Source organism: Phyllobates terribilis, unplaced genomic scaffold (genome assembly GCF_046119375.1).
Source record: "Phyllobates terribilis strain yellow unplaced genomic scaffold, ASM4611937v1 Scaffold_69__1_contigs__length_7402412, whole genome shotgun sequence".
NCBI classification, from domain to species: Eukaryota; Metazoa; Chordata; class Amphibia; order Anura; family Dendrobatidae; genus Phyllobates; species Phyllobates terribilis.
In genome coordinates, this window is record NW_027362829.1 from 190,673 (window position 1) to 203,004 (window position 12,332).

General features: G+C 43.4%; 1 protein-coding gene across 2 annotated transcripts in view; it reads left to right on the forward strand.

The window, feature by feature from the left end:
* The window catches only part of LOC141194347 (uncharacterized), a 35,849-nt gene extending 25,780 nt beyond the window's left edge, over nucleotides 1-10,069 (forward strand). The window contains exons 2-7 of one of the 2 annotated variants that reach the window (XM_073662247.1): nucleotides 1,382-1,540; nucleotides 1,670-1,849; nucleotides 1,933-2,056; nucleotides 2,140-2,237; nucleotides 2,435-2,525; nucleotides 5,582-10,069. In XM_073662247.1, coding sequence (XP_073518348.1) covers nucleotides 1,448-1,540; nucleotides 1,670-1,849; nucleotides 1,933-2,056; nucleotides 2,140-2,237; nucleotides 2,435-2,525; nucleotides 5,582-6,939 — 1,944 coding nt within the window. In that variant the 5' untranslated portion in view covers nucleotides 1,382-1,447 and the 3' untranslated portion in view covers nucleotides 6,940-10,069. The remainder of the gene's footprint in view (nucleotides 1-1,381; nucleotides 1,541-1,669; nucleotides 1,850-1,932; nucleotides 2,057-2,139; nucleotides 2,238-2,434; nucleotides 2,526-5,581) is intronic. The other variant, XM_073662248.1, reaches the window with a different exon arrangement.
* Nucleotides 10,070-12,332: the final 2,263 nt, after the last annotated feature.

Consider the following 12,332-nt stretch of genomic DNA (forward strand, 5'->3'; position numbering starts at 1 on the left):
GTCCTGGCTTGGTCTGAAGACAAACATACACAGGAGGCCATCTACCTCCAAACACACAGACCATGTGCCAAACTACAGCCTCCATTTTATAGGCTGTTAACCACACCCAGAGGTGAGGTATGTGGGTAGCTGGACTCACCCATTCTCTCCTAGCTACCCGTAACCCGGCTCCCAGGTGCACCAAACGATCCTCTTATTGCTTATCTGCTCTAGAGAAACACTCCGGGTTACATCACAGAGACCAGCCACCTCTATGACACATGCCTCCCATTGACTACACAACCATTAACCACCTTAGAATACCTTGATACATATCTGGTTTTATGATTACCCCACGGCTGATGAAAGGGAATCTGTCACCCCCTGGGACTTATCTGACCTCTAATATTGGCATACAAGCGATAGAAATGTGAATCTATACATACCTGTATGCCTCATATTAGAGGTCTGTTTGCTGAGAAATGGCTTTTTATTCAGTGAAGATTCTGATGCTTGCTGGCCGTGGGGAGTGGATTCCCTTTAATAAATACTCACTTAGCCCCATTCTTCGTGCAGATACTAATAAATACCGGACCTATGAGATTTTTACCATATGATAGTTGGATAGTTAGGGGTGTATCATCCATAGCAGCAGCCCACAGGGCCACTATGGTGCCGGTGAAAAAACACAGAATTTGAGCTTGGTTTAAGTCGGTATCCATGCAGCACATGAATGCATGTTTACTATGGCCATAAATCAGAAAAAAACTATAAGAAAAAAAATGATCATAAACCCTGCTGTAAATAAATAAATAAAAGCCAAAAGTGCATTTAAATAAAATAGGGTTCTTAGTAACACTGTTTTTGATCAAAAATAGCATCAAAGCTATCCCACCATGGTAAAATGAACCCATTCAGGATAGTCCTACTCTGTTTAATATTAAAAACTTTACCATGTATCAAAGCCTCAAACTTCTGTGTGTGAATCAGGCATGAGATCTAACGTGATAGAAGATTACAGTCCGGGGAAGACGGGAAACATTCATATAGACGGCCGGTGGAGATGTAGTCAGTGAAGAACTCTGGCTAAATATGTTTGTAGAATCGTAGTTGAAGATGAAGATGTCGTCATCCTCCTCATGAAGTAGTTATTTCTCATGTCACGTGTAATGAATATCTCCTGCAGTATTGCTAATGCCGATTGCAGTGTCGGTAAATGAGACGAGAATTAGCTTTATGGAAGATGAGTCTTTGAGAAACGTGTTCAGCTACAGACTCCAAGGAAGAAACTGCTTGTTGTATGTGGCCTAAAATATATAGGTATTATTACTAGATGTAAAGCAGAAAACTAAATACTGTAAAATAATAAATCTCCTCATATGTTTCCCCTTATTATCTCCAGTAATTGTATTATTACACAATATCAGATCCTCTCAGTGAAGATCTTCTATTTAAGAGAATTTTCCTTATGGACCCATCAAAGACTGATATGGATAGAGACAAGATGGCAGAGAGGATATTACACCTCACCCTAGAGATCCTCTTCCATCTTACTGGAGAGGTGAGAGATTCTGATGACGTCACATTACATCATTCTTATCTATGGGAATAACAGATGAACAGAACTGGAGAGGTGAGGACTCTGGAAATGTCTGTAGTGAGATTTATTAATGTGTCTCTCCATAACCAGGATTACACAGTAGTGAAGAAGACCTCTAGTGAGCGCTGTCAGGACCCTGTGTCTGAGGGATGGGGAAGACCCCTGAGCCCAATCACAGGACCTCCATCTCACCCCTTCATACTTGAGGACATCAATGACCAGAAGATTCTAGAACTCACCTACAAGATGATTGAGCTGCTGACTGGAGAGGTGACACTGCTGGGAATGCTGGGACATTATACTGTAACGCTATGAAAGGATCGGGGGGATGACGGTATCATTGTGTTTGTCAGGTTCCTATAAGATGTCAGGATGTCGCTGTCTATTTCTCCATGGAGGAGTGGGAGTATTTAGAAGGACACAAAGATTTGTACAAAGACGTCATGATGGAGGTTCCCCAGCCCCTCACATCACCAGGTAATAGACAGGGCTAAAACCACACGGCCTATAATTATCTGTATGTAAATAATGAATTCAGTCCCTGTATGTGTTTCCTCCAGATCTATCCAGTAAGAGGACAACACCAGAGAGATGTCCCCGTCCTTTTCTTCCACAGAACTGTAAACAAGAAGATCCCAATGTTCCTCAGGATCATCAGGTAGATGGAGAGAAGGTGTCATGAGATCTCCCCTATGATGTGTAGACGGCTGTGAAGGTCTTGTGTTCAGTCTTGTTTTATCCACCAGTTTTATATGTTTTATATTTGTGTATTGAGAACGGTGGAGATGGCAGGATTAGAGCTGATCATAGATGTGACTTCTCATCTGCTTGTGACTTTTACAATATTTGTTTCAGGGTGAAGATCTCAACCATATTAATACTATAGAGGCATATGTAAGGGGTTATGAGCGGTGTAAAGAGGAGATTCCTACATATGACTACCCAGGTGAGTAGTAACCACTAAATGCAGAGAAGTCACAGATTCTTCTCAGTCACCGGCTGTGGCTGCTTTATCGGTTGTGTAGTCCGGCTGTATCACAATCGTGTGATCACCATTTTGCCTCTAGACCACAACATTCTCCTCCACCCAAAACTGTTCAAATGATTTTGGGCATTGAAACCCTTTTCCATAGAACTTACAACCTGGAGGATCCACCTACCCCCTGGGATTAGAAGACGCTGACCGTTACCTGCCCAGATCTGTAAACTACAAAGCCAGAAAATCACTTGAAAAAAATATTTTGATGGGCCTGTAAGAGAAAGCGGAGGGTAATGATGCTGTTGGCTTCCTAGATCCCTGATATCTTATTGGATGAATCTACCTTCTCTCCCTTCTGTGCTGCTTAATGTTCTCATATGGTTCCTACAAGACCAGGTCCAGTCTTTCTGGCCAAACTTTACTTTTATGATCTACAACATTAAATGTGCAGTGAGGGCCAAGTGTGAATTTTTGTACAATAACAACAGAGTTTCCCTTTATCCTGACTTTTCAATTTCTTTTAAAACCGACTAACTTCAAACAGGATTGTGATAAACGAAACAATAAAAACATTACACCTGCGCCCTGATATATCTCTAAGCTAAATTTAAAACGCCTCAGGTCTGCACTATTATAAAAAGTTCTCTTTGAACGTCTAATATTTCTTCTTGAAATTCATCTGACAGAAAATATTGTCCCTTACGATAGTTTAGATTGCCAAGAGCCACCGAGCCCCATACTCTAATTACCCCAGAGAGGTTTCACCACTAGTTACTCACTACTTACTGATGGAGACTGTTGAGTTTGATCATTTCAGTAGATGTGTTATGGTCTATACTCAGTTTTGACTATAGTAGTTAGTGACCAAAATACTCTGATTTAACCCCTTCTTGCAGCCAGTTTTGTGTTCCTATCTGAGCCCATTTTTCAAATCTGACTTGTGTCACTTTGTGGTGATAACTTTGGAATTCTTCACAAAGGATAATTGGAAACAAATGGACCTTACAAACTTCCAACTTCTCTTGAATCTGACAATACCCTATATACAGCTGTACACTACTGTCTGGGCACATGGCACGTTAAAAAGGGAAGGAGCGCCATTTAGCTATTTGAATGCAGATTTTGCTGGGATAGTGTGCAGACACAATGTATTGGGGACACTGTTCATTGTCACCTGGCAGCTCAAAAGATGGCTACCACAAACAGGCTTGGCACTATCTACTCCATTTTCCAGATCCCAGGTTTGCCTTGCTCATCATCCTTTAACCCCTCTACATGGATTTGGACTTAGGCAGAGACCCCTAAGCTTGGGCCACAGTGTTACCTAATGTTCTGTGGTGTGAGATGGCAAGAAGAATAGTCAGATAGCCGGGTCAGAACCAGGAGGTCAGAGAAAATATAAAATCACACAAGAGTAGTCAGTAAACGGGCCGAGGTCACAACAGGAAACAAATACACAAGCCGAGAGCTGAGCACAGAGGACTGACCCAGAGGAGAACAAGGCTGTATCTGGCAGCTTCCGGCAATATGCTCCAAGCTTTAGTAGGGTGCGGTGCTTTCCAAATGGCTGAAGCAGGGAGCAGATTACTCCAGCTGGACAGCACACACACCCATACTGCCAGACTGGATGGTACTACTGGTCCCAGGAACCCTAATCTTAGTGGCTGGACAGAGCCTGCGCCGCCCAGAGCTTCTGATTCTGACGTCTCCTCCATCACCAGCGCCGCCTGCAGGATGAATAAGGCGGCACCTGGTGAGAGAAGCAGACGTCGCAGGAGCAGATCCCAGAGGAGATGGGACCCACCATTTGCAGAAGCACTAATATGATAAAATATCAGAAAACCAGAGCAGTAGAAATCCCCATAAAGTGACTCCATTTTGGATATTATAACCCTCAGTGAAATAATCTATAGGAGTAGTGACTATTTTGTCTACACAGGCACTTTCCGGAAATTAGCACGCAGTGGGTGTTGGTGAGTGAAAATTACAAATATATAATTTCATTACCCTACACATAGTGCCCAGATTGTGCTCCAGGAGACACACACCGTAAATTAAGTGGGTTCTTCTCACTATAGTAATGCCAAATACCTGGATGTTGAATGTGGTTTGGGCGCACTGCAAGGCTCAGAAGTGAGAGGGAGATTAGACTTTGGGAGAGTGGATATTGCTGGATTGGTTTATGGAAGCCATGTTGCTTTTCAAGAGCCCTTGAGCCACTAATAATGTGGAAACCTCTGTTTTTCTATTGACAGATGATGGACCTGAGTGGGGACTTGTTTTTGTGAGATGAGTAGAAGTTATTATTGATATTATTTTCGCCTACATAACATTGTTTGGTGGCTTTTTATTCCATATTTTGGAGGCAGAATTAACAAACAGTTGAACACTACGATCCACTGGTTCATCCTATGAGGTTTTCTATTAGACTGTGAACTGTTATTGTCTTGGTGAATAATGACGGATAACATAGGGCACAATGAAAAAAAAAAATCACAGAAAAAGATACAGCCTTACTAACACCAAATCATATAACAAATGCACTAGCAGGATGCCACAGACCCCCATGATAAAGGGGGGGGCAGCGCAGGTGCAAAATACTGATGGAGCAACCACTCATAGTCATACCAATTCATGGAGGGGGTGGTTGCCTAGTATTAAAGATGCACACAGAAGAAGCTTGCATAGGACGCCAGTCACACAGGTAGGTGTGATGCACAGTGTCTGGCTTAGGATAGTGATGATGCCCATACTATTACATCAGGAAGGCTGCCCAGCACTATATAAGTGCACCCCACATGGACAGACACCACAGTACACCCAGCCAACACTAAAATGCTAATGCATTTGTTATCTGATTTGGTGTTGGTAAGGCTGATTTTTTTTTGTGATATGTTTTCTTGGTAAATAATGATACTTTTACATAAAGTACATTTTTACGGAGAGTTTAAGTAGAAATATTCAACAATATAAATTTTAAGGATATGTTATTCATAACTAATAATTGGTTTTATTCTTGGCAGATATCTGTACCAGGAGATCAGAGGGACAGCTGACATCTTCAATTTTTAAATCAGATTATCTTGAGATCCCCCAAGATACAACTGAAGTGAATGCCATTACTCCAGATATACCATCATCCCTTCACAGCAAAGATCTGTCATCTGATCATTTGAAACAGGTCCTGTCTTCTGATTCATTACCGACCACTAAGGAAAATCAAAGTCACAAAATAAGCATTAAAAAACGAAGTGCTCCTCAAGCAAAGAAGCCATTTTCATGTTCAGAATATGGAAATAGTTTTTCCCTCGAAAAGTCTTTTCTTAAACATCAAAGCATTCACACAGCGGAGAATAGATTTTTTTGTTTCAACGGTGGGAAATTTTTTAACCAAAAATCAAATCTTGTTAATCACCAGAGAAGTCACACAGAGGAGAAGCTATTTTCTTGTTCAGAAAGTGGAAAATGTTTTACAGAGAAATCAAGTTTTATCAGACATGAGAGAACTCACACAGGGGAGAAGCCTTTTTGCTGTTCAGAATGTGGGAAATGTTTGAGCCGGAAATCAGATTTGGTTATACACCAGAGAACTCACACAGGGGAGAAGCCTTTTTCCTGTTCAGAATGTGGGAAATGTTTTATCCAGAAATCAGTTTTGGTTAAGCACAACAGAACACATACAGGGGAAAAGCCTTTTTCCTGTTCAGAATGTGGGAAATGTTTTATCCAGAAATCAGATTTGGTTAGGCACAAGAGAAATCACACAGGGGAGAAGCCTTTTTCCTGTTCAGAATGTGGGAAATGTTTTATCCAGAAATCAGATTTGGTTATACACCAGAGAAGTCACACAGGGGAGAAACCTTTTTCCTGTTCAGAATGTGGGAAATGTTTTATCCATAAATCAGGTTTGGTTAAGCACAAGAGAAATCACACAGGGGAAAAGCCTTTTTGCTGTTCAGAATGTGGGAAATGTTTTAGCCAGAAATCAGATTTGGATATACACCAGAGAAGTCACACAGGGGAGAAACCTTTTTCCTGTTCAGAATGTGGGAAATGTTTTATCCATAAATCAGGTTTGGTTAAGCACAAGAGAAATCACACAGGGGAGAAGCCTTTTTCCTGTTCAGAATGTGGGAAATGTTTTAAAGATAAATCAGATTTGGTTAAGCACCAGAGAACTCACACAGGGAAGAAGCCTTTTTCCTGTTCAGAATGTGGGAAATGTTTTAAAGATAAATCAGATTTGGTTAAGCACCAGAGAACTCACACAGGGGAGAAACCTTTTTCCTGTTCAGAATGTGGGAAATGTTTTGTGAAGAAATCATCACTTCTTAGTCACCAGAGAACTCACACAGATGAGAAGCCATTTTCATGTTCTTAATGCGGGAAATGTTTTACACAGAAATCAACCCTTAACAAACTTCAGAGAGGTCACACATTGTAGAAGCCTTTTTCATTTTTAACCAAAAATTGTATCTTCATAAAGGGGTTGTCCACTACTAGGACAACTCCTTCTCATTCCTCATGTTTGGCCTTGTTAAAATAAAAACACACATACGCACTTCCTATTCTGGCGCCGTTTCCATCGCGTTTCCATAAGGTTGTTACATCACACAAGGTTGTTACATCACACAATCCTGCTCTCAATCAACGCCACCTTTAGACGTATTGTACATCTCCAGAAAGGACATGGCCTGGACATAGCACCAAGAGAACGCACACACTTAGAGCACTCTCTTCAGATCGTGCTCCTGGGGGAATTATAAGCTATTTACAGCCTCCAACATGCTGTCTGATATGGGAAAGAAAGAAGAGGAGATCAGAGGTTAATCTGAGGTCCTCCACCTCTGTCAGCATGTCTGGTATGCAGTGTTTCTTATGGAAGGTCTTATCTTCCTGCTCCGGAGCCATTACTGCCTCACCTCAGGGTGGAAAAAGAAGCAGTCTTAACCCTCATGATGCCAGACAGCTCCAGCCTGTCAGTCCTGCACCAGCTTCTCTCTTAATGTAAGCCTCACAAGAAAACCGCTCCATAAATCTCCCTGTACTCTCACCAAAGCCCACATACTGAGCAGTGCTTGCTTCACAGGGACATTTACCCCCCAGCCACAGGTTATTCTGATATGGGGAACAACATAACTTATTTGTATATCAGATTGCATCTATCCCTACTAAAGAAGATATGGAGCAATATATTCAGAGGCTGGAGACCACATACAATACTGAAATACTTCCCCTCACTTCTATCCTGTCACAGCTTACTGACAAGGTACAGAGATTAGAGGATAATGTCGTCCAGGTTAGAGGCCATCATAATGCTCAGAAACTAACACTGGATCTTCACAGCCAGTAAATAAACCACCTGTTTAATATGGTTGATGATCAAGAAAATCACAATTATATCTGGATAAGGGGTATACCTGAAAGCATCATTGCACAAGTGATTATGCCAACACTGCGATCATTATTCAATAATATCCTTGGTGATTCTATTGATAAGAAGCTGGAGATTTAAAAGGCGCACCGTACAATAGGCAATCATGGCCCAGATCCTGAGTGTCCATGGGACATTATCTGTCGCATACATTTTTTCAATGTAAAAGAGGCCATTGTGAGGAAAGCAGAGGAGTTGGGTCCTGGTGATTTAAATGGAAAACGCATATAATAGCTCACAGATCTATCCTGAATGACACTTGCTAAAAGAAGGGTATTGAAACCACTACTTGATGCCATCCGGGGAAATGGCCTGATGTACTCCTGGGGGTACCCATTACAACTGTATATTTTCAAAGATTCAAGCAACATGAGACCTTTCTGTGATGCCCTGGACATTCCATATATCTGACTGGCCACCTGCTCCACCATTGCCACAGAGAGTTCCAGCACGTCACAGAAGGCGTTCAATGGATCAGGAACTTGATGGTGATGCAGCCCGATGGGAAAGGAACCTGCCAATCATATGAGCTCCTCAAATGAATCTGGTCTTCCCTGATGAGAGACAGTTTGCAGATGCTTACTTATTTCTTTAAGCATATAATTAGATATATCTAAATAGAGCATTAGGTGCCACTCTTCCACTATATAGAATGTCTAAGTTCATATAAGATCTTAGACCGGCATATAAGTTGAGTTCACATGATACTACTGTAATATCAGGCTGTATTACATTACTTGCTTTTTATTCCATGGTTCCCCCTAATAGGAATCCTAGAACTGAAAGTTTGACTTACGCCTGTAGAGACAACCCCCAGTTAGGGACTTGCATTGGGATCTGCTTGTTTCACAATTTCCTACTGTTTTGATATATTCATAATCTATACTTCTTAGACACTGAGAGGTAGACGTTACTATCTACCGTCTATACTTCCTCTTTTCTCTTAATCTTTCTCTCTTCCATTCCTCCTTTTTTTCATATAATATGGCACAACTCAAACCTTGCGCATTGAATGTCAGAGGACTTAATGTTCCAGAGAAAGGAGCTCAAGTGTTTTATCGTAGGCATAAACAGCACGTACATTTTCTCTTTCTTCAGGAGTCACACTTTAGAGGCGATCATATACTGTACCTCAGTTTACTAATAGATATTATTCATCTTGGCGTCCCAGAAAAATGCAGTTTTGAAGTCTAAGGTGCTGAGTATAGGCCGCCACAGATCACTGCTGCATACTATTGTAGAAACACTCTCTGACACGGAGAGGAGGTACGTGTTTGTTAAGATCTCCATCTACTCCAAAATTTTGACTTTTGAAAACTTTTATCTCCCTAATTGTGACCAAATTAAGACATGTCGTCATTACTTAAACAAACTAAAATATTTTGCGGAGGACCTTATGATCTTGTAGGTGACTTTAATTTTGTCTTGGATCCTTCTTTAGACGCGTCCCGGGGCTGGAGTCACCAATCTAAAACACAAACAAAAGCTTTGCTAATTGTGCTTTGGTCTCAACCGGGCGATGTATGGAGAATACTACATCCAGACATAAAGGATTATACCTATTATACTCCTTTACACAATATGCATAGCCATATAGTCCTTTTCTTAATTAGCCGTCACTTGCCTACATGGCAACCTACATCTCAGGTAGGAACTGCTGTATGGTCAGATCATGCTCCTGTATATTGTAACTAGCTATTGAACCCGTTCTATGCCCGGGTGGCGAGCATTTTTATTGGTATATAGTCTCCCATGCGGGTATGTGCTGCCCCCCTCCTGGTATTTCTGCTGCCCCCACCATCCTATCCCGGTATGCATGGCACCCCTCATCCCCATCCTAGTATGCATGGCACCCCTCATCCCCATCCTGGTATGCATGACACCCCTCATTCCCAATCCTGTTATGCATAGCACCCCTCATTCCCAATCCTGTTATGCATAGCACCCCTCACCCCCAATCCTGGTATGCATGGCACCCCTCATCCCCAATCCTGGTATGCATGGCACCTCTCATCCCCAATCTTGGTATGCATGGCACCTCTCATTCCAAATCTGGTGTACATTGCACCCCTCATCCCAATCCTGATATGTATGGTACCAAATCCCTCACCTGGTATGCATGGCACCACTCATCCCCCAATCCTGGTATGCATGGCACCCCATCACTCATCCTGGTATGCATGGTACCCCTCATCCTGGTATGAATGGTACCCCTCATCCCTATCCTGGTATGTATGGCACCCCCTCATCCCCCAATCCTGGTATGTATGGCCTCCTCATCCCCCAATCCTGGTAAGCATGGCACCCCTCATTCCAAATCTGGTATACATTGCACCCCTCATCCCAATCCTGGTATGTATGTTACCAAATCCCTCTTCCTGGTATGCATGGCACCCCATCCCTCTTCCTGGTATGCATGGTGCCCCTCATTCCTATCCTGGTATGCATGGTACCCCTCATCCCTATCCTGGTATGTATGGTACCACTCGTCCTGGTATGCATGGCACCCCATCCCTCATTCTGGTATACATGGCACCCCTCATCCCAATTATGGTATGTATGGCCTCCTCATCTCAGAAACCTGGTATGCATGGCACCCAATCGCTCATCCTGCTATGCAATGCATGCCTCATCCCCAATACTGGTATATATGGCACCCAATCCCCTATCCTAGTGCGTATGGCACCCCTCATCCCTATACTGGTATGCATGGTACCCCTCATCCCTATTTTGGTATGCATGGTACCCCTCATCCTGGTATGCATGGTACCCCACATTCCTATCCTGGTATGTATGGTACCCCTCATCCCTATCCTGGTATGTATGGTACCCCTCATCCCTATCCTGGTATGCATGGTACCCCGCATTCCTATCCTGGTATGTAGGGTACCCCTCATCCCTATCCTGGTATGCATGACACCCCATCCCTCATCCTGGTATACATGGCACCCCTCATCCCAATTCTGGTATGTATGGCCTCCTCATCCCAGAAACCTGGTATGCATGGCACCCAATTCCTCATCCTGGTATGCAGGGCACGCCTCATCCCCAATCATGGTATATATGGCTCCCTCATCCCTATCCTGGTATGCATGGCGCCCTATCCCCTATCCTGGTATGTATGACACCCCTCATCCCCATACTGGTATACATGGTACCCCTCATCCTTATTCTGGTATGCATGGTACCCCACATTTCTATCCTGGTATGCATGGTATCCCGCATTCCTATCCTGGTATGTAGGGTACCCCTCGTCCCTATCCTGGTATGCATGGTACCCCATCCCTATCCTGGTATGTATGGTACCCCTCATCCCTATTCTGGTATGCATGGCACCCCTCACCCACCAATCCTTGTATGCATGGCACTCCTCATCCCTATACTGGTATGTATGTCACCCCTCACCCCTCCAATCCTGGTATGTGTGGTACCCCTCATCCTGGTATGCATGGTACCCCTCATCCCCCAATCCTGGTATGCTTGGTACCCCTCATCCCCCAATCCTGATATGTGTGGCCCCATCACCCCCCAATCCTGGTATGTATGCCACCCCTCATCCCTTTCACGCTGCACACATACAAAAAATAAACACTTAATCTTACCTTTCTTCTCTGTGCTCCAGCGCTGAAGTGTTCTGTTCTGCTGGAGGCTGGGGAAGGAGTGCGGCTCCGGAGTACGCACATGCCCATACCGCGCTGTCCGGCGCCATTTTGCTGAAGACACACTGCAAATGTGTCTTCAGTAAAATGGCGCCGGATAGCGCTACGTGCATGTGCTGATTCCGACACCTTCACTCCTGCCCCAGTCTCCGGCGAAGAGAGGCGATGCGGCAATGCTCCTTCCGGTCAGGTAAGTATGGCGCCGGGAGATCGCAGTATGCGTTCAGTGTCTACGCATACCGTGATCTCTGGCGCCATACACACTCCTCTTACCTGTAACGGCACAGTCTATAAAGGCTTCAGACAGAGACATGCATCTCCCGTTATATTATAGATCTGACTATGCCGGACTCCACCAAGGCTTCAGATGTTGGAACCTAAATGATAATCTGCTGAAAGACTCACTCTGTGTCTCAGACCTTCATGAGACTATAGACTCCTTCAAATATATGAGCATGATGAAACTGCCTTACCATTTAAATGGGAAGCACTCACATGCGTCCTCAGAGGGATAATAATAAAACATAGATAAAGGCTAAAAAAAGGAGAGAACAGCTAAAGTCTCCCATTTGCTTGAGCGGATGGATCTACTTGACAAACAACATAAACGATGTGCTTCCCTCCAGGTATATGTAGACCTGCTTAACACTAGAAGGGAGCTAAAGTAGTTTCATGGATGGG